Source organism: Hemiscyllium ocellatum, chromosome 5, assembly GCF_020745735.1.
Source record: "Hemiscyllium ocellatum isolate sHemOce1 chromosome 5, sHemOce1.pat.X.cur, whole genome shotgun sequence".
NCBI lineage: Eukaryota > Metazoa > Chordata > Chondrichthyes > Orectolobiformes > Hemiscylliidae > Hemiscyllium > Hemiscyllium ocellatum.
This window is the reverse complement of record NC_083405.1, coordinates 119,902,317-119,920,674: the sequence shown is the minus strand read 5'-3', so window position 1 is coordinate 119,920,674 and position 18,358 is coordinate 119,902,317. Positions and strand designations below refer to the sequence as shown.

The 18,358-nt window shown below is 42.8% G+C and overlaps 1 protein-coding gene across 1 annotated transcript in view; it reads left to right on the top strand.

The window, feature by feature from the left end:
• Positions 1-16,866, top strand: part of dpp6a (dipeptidyl-peptidase 6a) — a 1,150,594-nt gene extending 1,133,728 nt beyond the window's left edge. The window contains exons 23-26 of the mRNA XM_060825137.1: positions 2,211-2,269; positions 8,512-8,584; positions 13,115-13,188; positions 15,756-16,866. Coding sequence (XP_060681120.1) covers positions 2,211-2,269; positions 8,512-8,584; positions 13,115-13,188; positions 15,756-15,902 — 353 coding nt within the window. The 3' untranslated portion in view covers positions 15,903-16,866. The remainder of the gene's footprint in view (positions 1-2,210; positions 2,270-8,511; positions 8,585-13,114; positions 13,189-15,755) is intronic.
• Positions 16,867-18,358: the final 1,492 nt, after the last annotated feature.

The following is an 18,358-nucleotide window of genomic DNA, read 5'->3' as shown; positions in this document are numbered from 1 at the left end:
TGGGATTTACATATTAAAGAACCGAAACCTGCAATCCATTCTAAAAGATGAAAGACTTAACAACAATCTAGGTTTGTTCAATATATCATTTCAGTTGCATAACACTGTAATATTTTGCTATAAATTCTGTGTCTTATGGTCCTGCACCACAGCCACCTGATGAAGGAGCAGTGCACAGAAAGCTAGTGCTTCCAAATAAACCTGTTGAACTAAAACCTGGTGTTGTGTGATTTTTAACTTTACCTAGATAAAGGCCTGCCCATTACACTCTCAACCTGCAAAACCTAAACTAAAAAAAGAATGACTTTATTTGCCAAGGCAACAAATTTAATGTATTAGTAAAAGGTTTTCTATTATTATTATCCTGGGGTCTGAATCTTCCAGGCAGTCATTTACTTTATGAATCTGCCCTTTTATGGATTGATGTTCACTTACTCAACGCGACACTCAATCCTAATGTTATGAGTAGCCAGAACCCTGGATGAGTGCTCCCTTCCTATCTCAGGGCACTGAGATCTATTGGTACAACCAGTAACCGAGCTGAAGTCAGCTCAGTGCCAGATAGATCAGCACCATTGAAAAAAACCAGCTGACACATTGGGAAGCTTGTATTCCCACCTTTAACTCCATCCCAACTTTGATCATATGCAATCAGATAACTGGCTTCTCATAATATTAGTGTTTAAACCATATTTTTATGACTTGCTGCTATTTTGATGGAAGCTGTATCTACTGAAAATATGAATGTATGCGTGTATGTGATTTGCCAGTGTATCCAGCCAGTCACACACCATATCCAGCCAGTCACACACCATCATGTTGATTTATAATTTGATACGTCCTCCTTTGCAGCCAAATGTTTGCAGACAAACAAAGGAGGTTATTGTAAAATAAAGAACTGTGGGTGCTGGCAATCTGAAACAAGCAGAAATCACTGGAGAAACTCAGCAGGTCTAGCAGCATCAGAAACGAGAGAAACAGTTAATCTTTCAGGTCCAGTGTCCCTGCTTCAGAACTGATGGTAGTGAGGAAAAGGTTGGTGTATTGTATATGGCTGAAGACAGGAGGGGAGGGGTAAAGAAATAAGCGATAAATGGAGACGGTGACTAAAAGACATGGACAGTTCAGGTCCTAAATTGATTACAGTGCTCCGACAAGACTCATCACAAGCTGAAAGAACAGCATCCCATTCTCCACATTGGGCACCTGCAGCCTTCAGGACTCAATATTGAGTTCAATAATTTTAGAGTATGGACATCTTCTTCCATGTCATCTACACATTCCCACACCCCAGGACCTATCATAACGTAGGCTGCTTTTAGCACATCCAACCCATTTTCACATACTACTGGTTCCCATTATCAATTTTTATTTCTCCATGGCTCACCATTACCAATCCCTTTGTCTAACTGTCTTTCTCTTCCTCTAGGCATTGATCCACCTATCACTTACTCTTTTACCTTCCTGACCTCCACCCCCTGTCTTCAGCACATATACCAATCATTTCCTAGCTACCATCAGTTCTGAAGAAGAATCATAGAGTCTTAGAGATGTACAGCACTGAAACAGAACCTTTGGTCCAACTCGTCCGTACTGACCAGATATCCTAAATTAATCTAGTTCCATTTGCCAGCACTTGGCCATATCCCTCTGAACCCTTTCTATTCATGCACCCATCCAGATGCCTTGTAATTGTACCAGCCTCCATCACTTCCGCTGGCATCTCATTCCAACCACGCACCACCCTCTCCATGAAAAAATTACCCCTGAGTTCCCTTTTAAATCTTTCCCCTCTCACCTGAAATGTATGTCTTCTAGTTCTAGTCTCGCCCATCCCAGGGAAAAGACCTTGTCTATTGATCCTATCCGTGCCATTCATGATTTTATAAACCTCTATAATAAGGTCCCCTCGCCTCACCACCCCATCACCAACCCCAGCCTCCAATGCTCCAGGGAAAACTGACCTAGCCTATTCAGCCTCTTCCTATAGCTCAAACCTTCCAACCTTGGCAACATCCTTGTAAATCCTTTTTGAACCCTTTCAAGTATCACTGTACCTGAAACATTAACTCTAATTCTCTTGCCACAGATGCTGCCAGGACAGTTGAATTTCTCCAGTAATTTCAATTTTTGAGAAGGTTATAGTTTTAGTTCTTTTTAGATCTGTGGCATTTCTTTGCACATCTGACCTGCTATTTCTTTCTTCACAGCCTCTGCATTCACTGAGCGCTATTTTGGTACACTCAGCAGAGCTGACAGAGGGTATGGGGTAAGTAAAAAGAAACTTCACCTAGATTTTTGGACTCTTTTCCACTAGTTAATCATGCCTTTTACAGGGGTTTTCATTCAGTGTGCTGCACCTGAGCACAAAGCCTAGACAAGCCCCCTTTAGTGCGAGTTTGATAATAGAGTGGGTGTCTCAATCTCCACAATATACCCAACGGCAAATTCTCTTAATCATACTGATGTGCTGGCCTGCCTATGATTATATCTTTCCTTTTCTTCTTGGCATTTCAGCCCCTGAAGAGATAATAAACATTTCATGAAGTATATGAAGCCTTCCATTTGTTAATAGTTCTGCATTCTTCTCTGATATCCCTTTAATTAAGAAGATTTGGCAGATAGCTTTAATCCACTTTGCTTGGACATTTAGCTCAGTGTTCCGAATGGGTCAGTGAGTTTAATTGAATATCATTGAAGCCAACATAGTACTTGCCAATAATCATGAATGCCACATTAAGACTATTACTTTGTTGAATTACACAAAGCAGGGGCATGCAGTAATCTTTCTGACTTCTACAGTAATTCATTGCTCGCTGTTCCAAAAGACCTTTTTAAAAGTTTGAGCTATTAAACCATCTGCCTGTTCAAATAGATTTTACAGATTCCATGGTGCTATTTCAAAGGAGAGCTGGAGAGTTACCGCCAATGTGCTTGCCAGTATTTATCCCTCAATTAACACCACTTGCAACACAATTATCTGGTCATTAGCACATGCTGTTTGGGAGCTTTGCATCATAAAATCATAATGAAGAGACCCTTGAGCCCATCAAGTCTAGGCCATCATTCTACTGGAATTTTCCGAGGACATAATATAATGGAGTTGATAATGGGAAACCAATGGATGTGGTTTATTTGGACTTTCAGAAGACCTTTGATAAGGTCCCATGTGAGAGATTAACACTTAAACTGAAAGCACATGGAATTGGAGGTAATGTTCGTGGATAGCAAACTGCGATATTGGCAAGCAAGGAAACAAAGAGCATGAAAAACAGGTCTTTTTCAGGCAATGACTGGTGTGGAGCCACAGAGATCAGTGCTTGAACTCCTATTCACACGTTGAATGAATGATTTAGATGAAGGAACTCAATGTATTATCTTCACACAAAACTGAGTTGGAAGATGCAGAGATGCTTCATTGTAATTTGGGCAGGCTGAGTGAATGTGTAAATGCATGGCAGATGCAGTATCATGTGAATAAGTATGAGCTTAGCCACTTCGGTAGCAAAAACAGGGAAGCAAATTATTATATGAATAGCAGTCGATTAGAAAAGGGCAAGATGCGATGATCCCTGTGTGTCCTTGTACACCCGAGGCTGCAGGAGCAGCAGGCAATGAAAATGGCAAATGTTGTCCTTCATGGTGAGATGATTCGAGTACAGGAGTAGGGGGGCCTGATTGCAATTCTATAGTACCTTGGGGAGACCATACTGGAGTATTGAGTACAGTCGTGTGGGCGGCACGGTGGCACAGTGGTTAGCACTGCTGTCTCACAGCGTCTGAGACCCGGGTTCAATTCCCGACTCAGGCGACTGTGTGGAGTTTGCACGTTCTCCCCGTGTCTGCGTGGGTTTCCTCCGGGTGCTCCGGTTTCCTCCCACAGTCCAAAAATGTGCGGGTCAGGTGAATTGGCCATGCTAAATTGCCCGTAGTGTTAGGTAAGGGGTAAATGTAGGGGTATGGGTGGGTTGCGCTTCGGCGGGTCGGTGTGGACTTGTTGGGCTGAAGGGCCTGTTTTCACACTGTAAGTAATCTAATTTAATCTATCTAATCCTTATCTGAGGAAGGCTGCGCTGGCAATAGAGGGAGTGCAACAAAGGTTTACCAGACTGATTTCTGGGATAGCAGGACTGGTATATGAGGAGAGACTGGATCAGTTAGGGCTATATTTACTTGAGTTTAGAAGACTCAAAGGGAGGTCTCACAAAAATGTATAAAATTCTAACAGAATACGATAGGGTAAGCACAGGATGTTCTCAATAGCCCAGGAGCCTAGAACCATAGGCCACAGTCTAAAGATGCAGAGTAGGCCATTTAGGACTTAGATGAGGAGAAACTTCTTCACCCAGAGAATGGAATTCTCTGCCACAAAAAGCTGAAGCATCAAATATTTTCAAGAAGGCAATAGAAATAATTCTTAATGCTAAAGGGATCAATGAGTATCGGGAGAAAGCAGGAACTGGGTTGGATGTTTGGCAATGATCATATTGAATGGTGGAACAGGCTTGAGGAGCTAAGTAACCTACACCTGCTCCTGGTTTCTGTATTTCTATGTGCCTCATCTTATGCACAGATGAACTGTATGCTGCAAATTTATTAAGTATGTTCTTAAGGCTGTTTGATGGGTTAATTTTTATGCAGTTTTAGCTTGGTGAAGGTAAAGATGCCAGAATCCTACCAGACCATAGAACTGCTCTCTCATTTGAGAGTGACAAATGGTTGTGGTGAGTGGAGAGGTTGAAAAAGAGAATCCTTCATAATAACATCAGCCAATGCAGAAATTAAACCAATGCTATTGGCATCATTCTGTATTGCAAGCCAGCTATCCAGTCAACTGAGCTAACCAATCTCCTTTTCTAGCTTGCTAGACTTTCTCAAAAAAGTTTATTTCTTTTAAAAACTGATCCCATGAGGTTCAGCTCCCTTGAATTCATCTGCTAAGAATGGAAGTGATTTGATTTCCAGACAGCAAGTTGTTACCTGCCCATTGTACCCATTACAAAAGCTCCCTTTCCACCCCCCCCCCCCCCCCCCCCCCCAGAGTGGATATATCTGTTTTGCTGAGTGAGAGAGATTAAAGTGAATGTATGTAGAGCTGGTGAATGGTTATTTGGCTAAAAACAAATTGCAGCCTGCATAGAATTATGGGACACTGGCAGGAAGAGGTTAAAGGGGTGAAGAATATTCTTTGGAAAGTTAAAAGTGCATTAGACAATATAAGTAAAGGTAGCAATTACTACCATATCAGTTTGGTATAGTGAGCAGGTAGAAGTCCTTGTATCTCAGTAGGGATTTGATTTTCCTGCGCAAAAGACCATAATAAATAACTAGTCACATTTGCTCAAGAACTGCTGACTACAGGGGTAACTTTTACAGGCAAGGGGAGGTGGGTTTGCATATATTCAGGGAGTTAGGTCCCCTAAAGGTGACATCAGTTTGGGATCCTAGCATTATCCTGCCGTCTCCCAGGTTTATGTGAATTAAAGAGGAGAGGGGCATTTTCTTGTGGGGATGAAAAGAAAGAGCAGTTAAAAGCACTGAGCTTTAGTGTTAGCTGCAGCTTTAGCATCAACCTTACCCATGCATTCTGGATTTCCCAAGCAGAGCAGATGGCCTGGGAACTGTCAGCAGGGTCAGAATCACTGTGGGGCCAGCTTCCTCAGTGAAACTGACAGGTTGCGGAGACTTTGATCAGTGACATTGAAGTGCTCCAGCCATGGTCAGTGATGGGCCTCTGTTCCAGAGCTCCCATAGCCGCAAATACAGCTTGGAGGTCCCAACCAACTGCCTGGAAGGCATTACACAAATGTTTGGTTCCACTTCCCTGCACGGGAGCAGCTGGAACACTCCACTGTCCATCTCTGACGAGGGACAAGAGAAGCAACAGAGGTAAAAACAATGACTGCAGATTCTGGATTAGTGGTGCTGGAAGAGCACAGCAGTTCAGGCAGCATCCAAAGTGCAGCCCAAAAGCCTGAAACCTCGATTTCGCTGCACTTTGGATGCTACCTGAACTGCTGTGCTCTTCCAGCACCACTAATCCAGAAAGAGAAGCGACAGTACTGCCCATAGCAGCAATTCTCCTCCTCCTCCACAGGGCAAAGGGGGTGAGAGTCCCTGCTTGATTGTTGCCACATTTACAGTGAAGAGTGTTGTTTTGCATCCTATGTAGCCAGAGTGTACCATACAAAGTGCATCAAGGTAGCAGAACAAAGTGCAGCCTACAGTGTTACAGCCACAAAGAAGGTGCAGCGAGAGAGATCAGAATTAACATTTGAGAGGTTCATTCAAAAATCTGATGAAAGCAGGGAAGAAGCCATTCTTGAATCTGTTTAGTGGCAGTTAAGGGTCAGTTTTCCCCAAGTGTCCACGCACTGGCGCCTCAACTGTCACAGCAGGAGGCCACTGGCATTTGTAACCCTCCTAGGATATCATCGCTTCCTGGTGGAGCAACTGGATCAGCACTGCCACCCTCCCCCAGACTCCATTCACTTCAACCCTCGACCTTGCAATGCACCAGGTTGAATGTATTCTTCGCCTGCAGAGAGAGAGACAGAAAGAGACTAGAGAGGTGTAAGTGTTTGTAATGACTTGTATAGGGAGAAGGGACTATGACTGTGAGGCATGTGAAAGGGCAATGACAATAGGTAAGCGTTGGCTGTTCAGATGGGGAGGTGAGAGAGTTCTTCAAGAAAGAGGAATGAATGGAACTGCAAGATGTGTCAATCTGAACAGTGCTACGTAGGAGAATACTGATATAATAACATTGAACCCACTTCCATTTTGAAGGATGAGGGCAGCAGATACATGGGAACACCACCATCAACAAGTCATTCACCATCCTGACTTAGAAATATATCTTCCCCTTGGGGATCAGAGGATGAGGGGTAACCATAAAGAAGTTTAAAAAAATCAGCGGAGGGGGGATGGATAGGGTGAATATTCTGTTCCCCAGGGTAGGAGAGTCTAAAACATAGAGAGCCTAGGTTTAAGGTGAGAGGAGAAAAATTTAAAAGGGACCTAAACGGCAACTTTTTTCACATCGAGGGTGGTGCATGTATGGAATGAGCTGCCAGAGGAAGTGGTGGAAGCTGGTCCAATTACAACATTTAAAAGGCATCTGGCTGGGTTGATGAACAGGAAGGGTTTATCATAGAATCATAGAATCGCTACAGTGTGGAAACAGGCCATTTGACCAAACAAGTATAAATGAATAGGAAGGATTTGGAGGGATATGAGCCAGGTGCTGGTAGGTGGGACTAGATTGGGTTGGGATATCTGGTCGGCATGGACAAGTTGGACCGAAGGGTCTGTTTCCATGCTGTACATCTCTCTGACTCTATGACTCTAAGTCCACACTGACCCTCCAAAGAGTATCCAGAGAGTTTAGAGGGATATGGGCCAAGTGCTGGCAAATGGGACTAGACTAATGTAGAATATCTGGTTGGCATGGACAAGTTGGACAGAAGGGTCTGTTTCCGTGCTGTACACCTCCGTGACTGAATCTATATCAAGATTTGTTTATAATTGTTGGGTTAAAATCCTGAAATTCCCTCCCTAACAACATTTTGGGTCAACCTACAGTGTATGGACTGCATTGGCATGAGAAGACAGTTCATCATCACCAGTTAACTCGCATTGGGCAATAAATAAATATTGGACATCCATATCCCATGAGCGAACAAGCGAAATGCTCACCTGGTCTGGCCTACATGTGAGTCAAGACCCACAGCAATGGGGTTGGCTCTTAATAATGAGAGATGGACAAGAAATGGTGGTCTAGTCAGCAATCCCACCTCCCATTGACAGATAAAACATAAACAAATGGTTCCACTATTCCAGTTGGAACCAATATTCGAGGATTTCAGCCTTCCTGTCTAACAGGAGCTCCCTCCTCAGGACACTTGCTTCGGTGTGAACTTTGATTTGTTTATTCAAAGCAATCTGTTGGAGCCAACCAGTGAAGGTATCTTAACATTTCTGACACTTCAACATTTCTCCTTTTGCAAAGAAATCCCTATAGCCTTCAATGTTTTGTTTCTAAGAATGGGGGTTCTTGTGGAGGGATAAATTGCTGCAAAATGGAAATTTACTTTTAGTTTACGATATGAAAGGGACAGTAGACGTAGAAGCAGCAAATGGGGACAAGACAGCATCTGTGAAAATACAGTGTTAATATTTCAGGCTACACTAATACATTACAATATCAGTAATTAGATGGATCTACTCAGTGTATCTGGTCTCAATTAGATCGACTTATGTTGCTTGGCTAGAATAGAAAAGCCTGAAGAAGGGCTTATGCCCGAAACGTCGATTCTCCTGCTCCTCGGATGCTGCCTGGCCTGCTGTGTTTTTCCGACACCACATTTTTCAACTTTGGTCTCCAGCATCTGCAGTCCTCACTTTGTCCTAGAAAAGAAAGGCTTCAGATTCAAGCTGGTAACTTCCGATCACTAATTATAGACACATTGCATCATCAAGCACCAACATGTCTTCCTGCTTCATTTGTAGATGTCGGAATTAGAATATCGAGTAACCCGACTCCAAGAGGAGGAATTGCTGCTAATCCATGGAACTGCAGATGGTAAGAGTGTGGACAAGTGAAATTCCATGAGTTCTCAGTAACAATCTCTGACCTGAAATCGTGTGGGGAGGGTTTCTGTGGGAGGGCTCAGACATCTGCTCACTGTCGGGGTGATCAATCGGTGCTGATCTATCACGGCTGAACCTTAGCAATGCTTGGCTGTTCCTCAAATGGTGACTATTTGGGGTTTTTGAGGTTCAGTTGCAAGCAATCATTTTGCTCAGAATTCCTCTGCTCTTTGACCATTCAGCCTCAATTGTCAGCTAACACACAGCCAGCATGGAGAGCACAGCTCAGGTACAATGAGCCAAAGGCCACTTGCTGCTCTGTCATGATTTTGTGATTCTGAGGAAGAGTTAGAGACAAGGGTTAAAATTGAGAGAGCAAGAAATTTTCCGACATCGAACTTTCTTTAACACAATTAAGATAAGGACCTAAAATCACTAGACATAGGCTATCGAGTCTGTTCCTCCATTCAGTGAGTTTGTGCTGATCTGATAATGTTCAACTCCACTTTCCTGCTTTTTCCCTATAACTTGATTAGATTAGATTACTCACAGTGTGGAAACAGGTCCTTCGGCCCAACAAATCCACACCAACTCTCTGAAGAGCAACCCACCCATGATCCATTTCCCTAACATTACGAGTAATTTAGCATGGCCAATTCACCTAACCCGCTCATCTTTGGACTGTGAGAGGAAACCGGAGCACCTGGAGGAAACCCACACAAACACGGGGAGAATGTGCAAACTCCACACAGACAATTGCCTGAGACGGGAATTGAACCTAGGTCTCTGACCCTGTGAGGCAGCAGTACTAACCACTGTGCCACCGTGCCACTTTGATTCATTTACTAATTAAAACCCTGTCTCTCTCACCCTCAAAAACACATCATGGCTCAATGTCAGTACTCTTCTGCGGTACTCGTGTGAGGCATTACAGAGGGCCCTGGATAAGTTTGTGGATCAACATTGTTTACAAGGGGATGGGGAAGAGGCAGGAGATTTACACTGGGTAATCATGATTGTTTAAAGAGCCAATGCAAACAAATGGCTGAATGGCTTTCTTCTGCTCTACTCCACTGCTGTGATTGAGTGTGATGGTGTAGGTGCCAAACCACTTCCTGCCATTTCTGGATGCAGTAGAGAGGGAGAACAACATCTTGGGAAAACTCTGCCTCCATGCAAGTCCTATTACATGGACATGGGATGCCCAGCAGCAAGTAGGAAGCATGAGAACTTGGCTCCAGAGGTATTGTGCTTTTTATGGCTGTTCCCATGGACATGGAAGAGAAGGAATGCTCTCCTTCCCTCATGTCCTTCAGGAAAGCCCAATGACTCCTTGCTGCCCACAGCAGCCTCTCATAGTAACAGTGACTTGTTCTCAGCCACGCCCCAGGCTCTTATACCATTGTCACTGCAGGCAAGGGAAACAGAAGGAGAAATGTTCAATGAGAACTGTTTGTAAATTAGCCAAGCCATTCTTTCCCCTCACCCTCCCAAAACCCTAGGGACGTCAGGGTTCATTGATCCAGGTCCATGAGATGGATTCCCAAGGCTTTCACCCTTAAATGTTAAACTTCTCTTGACTCAGCAGCTGACGCCAAGTTTACCTGAATGAGACCAAAGGCTCTTACAGCACTGCAGTAGTATCCCTCCCCCTGAGCCTGGGTTCAAGTCCCACCTGCTCCAGAGATGTGTAATAACACACCTGGAGAGGATGATCAATAATACATGGAGGTATTTTGTGGTGAAATGGTTGTGTCCCTGCCTCTAGACCAAGAAACCTGGATTATAGTCCCACGCGCTCCAGATGTGTGTGGTAATGTCTCTGAACAGATTGATGAGAAACATCTAAGCTTGAGACTCAGCAGTGGAAAACAGATTAAACAGCATTAAAGCTATGGTCAAACTCTCTGATGTTTGGTTGCAAGAATCTTGATTGAAATATCCTTCAAAGAAACTCACAGCTGCCTAGCGAAAAACTCACTTCCACAGCCAACAGATACATAAATAATGCAGCAAGTTAGTCCCGATGTCAAATAGGCCTTGCTGGCTTCTTGTCCAATTGTGCTGCAAATCTCAACACTGCCCCCAACATTCAGACCACTATAAGATTCCGCCCTAAGACTCTATGCACTGTATTTCCTCTCAGATTTGCAGGATTAATCTAGATCACGACTAGATTTTGGGGTACAGAGGGTAAAGTGCTGACTTCAAGTCCCACCCAAGGACCTGGTTATCACAGAAATTGTGTTAATAATCTGGCCTAATAAGTTGGACATCATTCTGCAAATCTTTCCAATGTGTTCTGCTCTTGTGTTGAGTCTTGATTGAACAGACCTCAATTTCTTGAAGCAAGACTTGTTCCAGATTCTCCTCCATCACTGAGCTGCCTTTGGGTACGCTGAACCCTAAGTTTAAAATATTCAGCCCTATTGCACACTCAAGCTCTGTGTTTATCCTGCTTCGAATGAAGTAGACTGAATTTGTTGTGAGAACCTCTTCAATCGATCTGTACTCTCCAAACAAGATATAAATGAACAGGATAATGGCAGACAACTGGAAATGGCCATTTTAGATTCACACATTGAAATGTTCAGAAGTGTTAGACCTACTCACTGACAGTCAAATGATAATTATCTCACTAAGTCTCAACAGTTTGCTAAGAAAAGCAAGCTATCGTCCAATTACAGAAGTTTTAGTAATTTTCAGATATAGTGATATATCACTATATATTTGGCTGCATTTTCTGATACAAGAAATGATAGAATCTTAGTTTGAACAGCAGTTCATTAAATGATAGATTACATCAAACTCAAGTCAGAAGTCTATTTCTCTTACAGGATGATGGTAAATTTATATTTTACAAGCACAGCACATGGAAGCCTACAACAGGTTGTCCATGTTATGGACCAGATCATACCCCCTCAAAATATTTTTAAGAAGGTAACCTAGACCCCAATGTTTTCTTATTTTACAGGTGGATGTGAAGTACTATGTTCCAGATGCAATGTGACTGATTAAACTATTCTGTGTTAGGCAAAACACAATTTATTTAAAAACTATAGTTAAAATACAAACAAAAGAAGGAGGAAATTAAAATAACTTAACTATTGGAAAACTTAACAGAATTATACATATAGTTCCGATTACTAATTAGCTGGTCTAATAGAGTAGCATCCCATAAACATACCCCTTGGAAAAAAGACAAATTCAGAAATATATTCTTGCATGCAGTTCTCCAATCTAGGAAGAAAAAAACATCCAGAGAAAATAGCAGCCAAGAGTCATTCACTGAAGTTTCCAACATGTTTGATATCCCAAAGAGGCAGCATGGTGGCTCAGTAGTTAGCACAGCTGCCTCACAGAGCCAGGGACTTGGGTTCGATTCTGGCCTTGGGTGACTGCATGGAGTTTGCACATTCTCCCCATGTCCGGGTGCTCCGCTTTCCTCCTGCAGTCCAAAGATGTGCAGGTTTGGTGGATTGGCCATGCTAAATTGCCCATAATGTTCAGGGATGAGTAGGTTAGGTGCATTAGTCAGGGGTGATGGTAGGGAAATGGGTTTGGGTGGGTTACTCTTTTGAGGGTCAGTGTGGACTTGTTGGGCCGAAGGGCCTGATTCCATGCTGTTGGGATTCCATAAAACTGAATCTAAAATTAGAAAGCCTGATCTGTGAGAGCTGGCCACACCCAGAGGCTGCTTCTAATGTTCTAACTTTAAAAATATCCCAAAACTTCACAAATTGTTTACTTTCTTAGAGACAACTTATTTCAACCTCTGCCTTACAATCTCTCTTCAAAAATAAAAACCAGGACAAAATAATTTCTTAAATTGACAGCAACATCACATCCAGCATTGAAAGGAAGATGGTTTTGGTCACAGCACCCCAGTAAAGGATTTATTGGGAGAGGGTACCATTCAGATCTTCTAGAATGGCTCCTGGAGCAAAAGAATTATAAGATGATGTTGCACGGGCAGGGCTTCTGTTTCCCAGAGTATGAAAGGTTCCTGCGTAATATTATTGAGGGGTTAAAGATGACCGAAAGAATTGATTGGGGACTTGGGCAGAAGCTATTCATTTGGGCAGTGACAAAAGGAAAAAATATGTTAAAATTGAAGCCAGAACATTCATGGCTGTCATCGGGAAGCATTTCTTCACAAGGAAGATGGTGAAAATCTGGAACTCCATCCAAAAATGTTGTTGAATCAATTGAAAATGTCAAATCTGAAATAATTATATTTTAGTTAAGCCAAGGGTATTAAGTGGTGGTGGAACTGCAGCAGGTAACTGGAGATTAACATACGGATCAGTCAGAATTGAAATGAATGGAGGAGGGGGTTTGAAAGGCTGAATGAACCATTGGTATACTCCTCACATTTTGTCGACCTTCCTTGCTATTTGTTTTTTCTTCAAATCCTGATAATCTTGCTGTTTACTTCCACTATTTGTTTCCTTTACTTCAGCTTGCAGGACTTAGTTTGTATTGTTTTTCTATCTCATGGCCGCGTCTTTTCCTTTTTCAGAAACTGTCCATTTCCAACATACAGCAGACCTTATAACCCATTTAATCAGTGCAAAGGCTAACTATTCATTGCAGGTATGTTATGTTTGCAGTGCCTTACAGAGTTACTATTTTGAATTATAAAGGATGGCTTTCCTTCGCAATCTACATGGTGGGATTTGAACTTGTGTACGCTGATTAATAATTTAGCTTGCTAGTTCACCAAAAACCCACAACCTCATGGGAGATATGGTGGCACAGTGGTAATGTGACTGGGTCAGTAATCTTGAGGTTCAAACTGATGCTTAATGCTAATTCAGAGAAGCTGGTGGAATTTGAATTCTTAATAAATCTGGAATATGAAGGTTGTCCCAGTCATGGTGATCATGGCAACTATTGCTAGTTGTTATATTAAGAACAGATTGGTTCACTAAAGTTATTTGGGGTAGGAAATCTGCCATCCTTACATGGTCTGGCCTACATATAACTCTAGATACACATCAATAGAGTAGATTGCTAAAGTACCCTCTGAAATGGCCTGATAAGCCACTCAGCTCAAGTTCAATTAGGGATGGACAGCCAATGCCAACCTAGACAATGATACATTCCATGAAAGAATAAATGGAGGACCTAGATTGTTCTCCTTGGAACAATGAAGGCTGAGGGGAGATGCGATAGAGATGTTTCAAGTCGTTAAGGGTTTGGAGACCATAAATAAGGAGAAGCTGTTTCCATTGGCTGAGGGGACAAAAACAAAAGGGGACAGATTAACACTGATTGGCTGAAAAACCTGAGGGAACATGAGGAAAACAATGTAGTCAAACAACGTTTAGGATTTGTAATGACTGCCTGAAGACCAACAGAAAAATAATGTGTACAGCAAACTTTGTTTTAACTGGCACCTTAAATGAACCAGAACCCTTGATAAACCAGCATAAATTACATACCTCAAATAAAGCAAAGTGTACTGTATTACCGCAATCTCCAAGTAGTCCGTTGAGAATATGAGTGAGGAGGCTCTCTGCCAGAATGTTTTATTTAAGGCACAGTTGTATTGTCATTTAAATGACTTATGCTGTAACTAAAGCATAACAGTGATCAGCATAGCTTCCTGCATTACATCTCTATTACTGAGTGTGTGTTTTTGTGTGGACCCTTGACTAATCGGAATATTTGATTTAGTTGCACATTCATGGTCCCATAGGTGCCAGTTAATAAAAAGATGTGGTTCATCTCTAAAATGTGTATGCTTGAAGGAGAAAGAAAATCTTGGTTATACAATAAAGAGAGGGAGAGGGAGATTAACTGGACATGCTCTAAGAAGTTTCATAGATTCCCTACAGAGTGGAAGCAGACCACTCAGCCCAGTGTGTCCACACTGCCCCTATGAAGAGCATCCCAACCATAGAGTTAGACAGCACATAAATTGACCCTTTGGTCCAACCAGCCCATGCCAAACATAATCCGAAACTAAAAGAGTCCCATCTGCCTGCTCCTGGCCCATATCCCTACAAACCTTCCCTATTTATGTAACCACAAAATATCTTTTAAACATTGTAACTGTATCCACATCCAACACTTCCTCAGGAAGGTCATTCCACACTCGAACCTCCATCTGTGTAAAAGGATTTATCTCTTAGGTCTTTCTTAAATCTCTCTCCTGTCACCTTAAGAATGTGCCCCCTAGACTTGAAATTCCCCAACTTATGGAAAGACAATTACCATTAGCTCTATCCATACCTCTCTTTATTTTATAAACTTCTGTCAGGTCACTCCTCAACCCCCTATGCTCCAGGGAAAAATGTCCCAGCCTTCCTTTATAACTTGAGCCTTCTACACCCAGCAACATCCTGGTAAGTCTCTTCTGAAACCTCTCCAGCTTGATAATATCCTTCCTATAACTGGGTGACCAAAACTAGTACTTACCCCTTTACAGTATCCTTGTATTTCCCATGGTTAGCCCACCTAGTCTGCACACTGTGGACAATTTAGCAATGGCCAATTGACCTAGCCTGCACATCCTTGGACATTATAGCAATGGCAATTCAACTAACCTGCACATCTTTGGACTGTGGGATGGAACCAGAGCACCCTGAAGAAACCCATGCAGGCACAGAAAGAATGTGAAAGCTCCACACAGACAATAGCCCAAGGCTGGAATTGAACCCAAGTCCCTGACATTGTGAGGCAGTAGTGCTAACCACTGAGGCACCTTGCCACCTGTAAGAACTCTGTCCGATTTCCTCTTTCATAAAAATGAGCAGTGATAACCTCACGGGTAAAAATGAGGCCTGCAGATGCTGGAGATCACAGCTGAAAATGTGTTGCTGGTTAAAGCACAGCAGGTTAGGCAGCATCCAAGGAATAGGAAATCCGCCGTTTCGGGCATAAGCCCTTCATCAGGAATTCCTGATGAAGGGCTTATGCCCGAAACGTCGGATTTCCTATTCCTTGGATGCTGCCTAACCAGTGATAACCTCACGCCTGCTTTAAGTTAAAATCTAGGCCTCGCTATACGAGGCAAGGTATTAGTGTTGATTGATTAAACCCATTGCGGAGCAGCGTGGGAATGGCACAGGCACCATATGAATGTCAGTTGTTATTGTCATTGTCATTAATTTCCTGCAGTGCATTACTCAGGTGTAAATCTAACCCTTCTGCAGATATATCCCGATGAAGGCCATTACATGGAGAAACCCACAGTCTGGCTGCACCTACACAAAACCATTATCAGGTTCTTCGAGAAGTGCTTCAGGTGCCCAAACAAGGACACAGAGACATCGAAAGTGGGGGACGAAGAGGATGACTAGATCGTTTTTGAGCAGCTTGCCAAGCACAAACATCTCTTTTATAAAACACAACTGATTTTGTTTTCCAGAACAGTGTTATGTTTAGCATGTTACAAAGACTGAGAGCAGTAACTGCCTGCTTCACTGACATCACTGCGGTCTCATCAGAAGAACTTCCAGCATGAAATTAACAATCAGAGTGGTTGACTGTTCCAGTGTATCTGACGTTCCCACCCCTCCCCACCCCTCTGCCTCTTTCCCCCCAACCCCTCCCTCTCCAACCCATTTTTCTGCCCCTTCCTGGAAAACTAAAGTGTCAACCTTTGTAATTTCTCACATGCCAGGGGGGAGCATGAAAGAATACACTTAATGGAAGATGGAGGAGAGCGCCGCCAGGTTCAGAGGTCGAGTAAATCAAGAGGGCCCAACTTGCTCTGCAAACGCCTTGTCAGGGTCACTCTAGATGTTGAGAAGAGCAGCAAAACCACCCCCTTTCCCCCCAACCCCAGTATATCAGCGAATGTTTCATGGCGTGAGGTGGAAACCTAACTGCACAAGCAGCAGTTTCAGAGCACAACCTGTAGGACAAGAAAATCCTTTCACTTGAAGTGGAGCCTCCATTATTTGTATTTCAATTATCCTCCTGCACCCATCCCACACCTCCTCCCTATTTGGATTTTCATGGAACAAATCTGCAGGTGGGATATAGCCTCCTCACTGTATATGCCCCTCCTCCCTGATTATGTCAACCACATACCCCAAGAATGATTAAAATTCACTATATTTTGTATATATAGCTCTCGCCTCCATTCTCACCTCTAAGGTATTGTCAGGACCTTGGTGATTTGCAATTACCTCTGTCCATAAGCGGTTCCATTGCTATCATGGCAGATGTTTAAGGTTTTGCTTGTAATTCCGCAGTTTGAAGCCATTTGGTTTTACTCAACGTGGGGCTGCATTGTCCAAATAAACTCAGCTGCCATTCCTTTGTTGTACGAACGTGAAGTTTTTTCTTTTCTTCTCTTCTGAATGTGTGCACAAAGTTCCACGTTCATCTCCAGTTCACCCCATTCCAGCAGGAACATGGAAAGCCAGCTGTGAAGTTCAGAGTTCCTTTGCTGTTACTTTAATGAATGTATATCCTTAATGCTGACAATAATGTTGCAGGTTTCCAAATGCCTTTCTTCTTTGTATGTTGCGTGACAGTCTTATAACATTCATGTGTGCATGGCAACACACCTCACCATCTCCGGAATGATTGCAAAGTGCTTGCTTTCAGTGTACAGTTGCAATGTTGCTCTTATTTAGCAATGTGAACTTTTATTTTTACATATCCCTGTTTTCTTTGCTCTATAGCTATCATACATCAACAGAGTTGCCTTCTCCATCTCCATCACATTTCTCATTGAATTAGTGTTGATGTTCGGTAATATTCCTTTAACGGTCTGTATGCAATAATTACATTGCAAGTTCAAGTCACTCATTGATTTGATCTCTGCACCCCGGAGAAACTGTATCCATCGTCTAATTTGCCCCAGTTAATCTTGTTATTTTGCAATACAACTTTATGCTTAGCCATCATAAGTGACAAGGATAGACGGACAACAATAATCAAGTCATTAAGGTTTTGTATATGTTCTTAAATAAAATGGCAAAAAAAGCATCCTAACATATTTTACGTACAAGTTACTGTTGGAGCTCACGTACTGAATATTGTTGTGATTTGTGAAAAATATTATTGGTTATATTTTTTAATTATTCTGAAAATAAATGAGGGTGGAGAGGGGGTGAAAAATATTGTCATTCGTGGAAAAAAAGAAAAGGTTGATGTAGCGCTCAGACGATCAACTATGTGGACAATTCCTCATGAAATCATCTCCGATTTATGGGTTTTTGTGTTCCGACTACAGGTTTAGTAAATGGCTCATTTTGCAATGTAACCCTCCCATCTAGGAATCTCAATGTCTCCCCTTTGCTTAAGCTCCTTTGATTTCAGGACCATGAGGATACCGGTTGTAAAATTAGACTAGACAACCAAGGGCTGGATTTTCTTGCTGGAGTTCAGACCTCAACACCAGGCCTGTACTGGGGGTTTTCAAGCCCATCGCTTCCTAGTGGCCTCCTAACCGACTACTTCAATGTTTGACGTTTTATTAGAGAAGAGGAGTGAACGATCAAGGCTCCAGGTGAAATCAAAGGGCCCGCAGTAAAGTCAGGCTGGCAGAGCTGGCAGCTACCATGGAGCACTCTTGGCTGCCGACATATATTTAATGGAACCATGATGCCCACAGCCCGGGATAATGAAAGATGGTGGAAAGCTTTCGACCTGCCGTAGTCCCTGTCATTTGGCCTTGGAGCCTCTGGTGCTGGTGGCTGCTGTTGGGAGGCTGCTTCACATGGGCATTTACCACCTTGGTAAAGGGAGGAAGGTGGTGAGGAGTGATCTGATTTAGACTGCCATTTTCTTTGCCCCACAA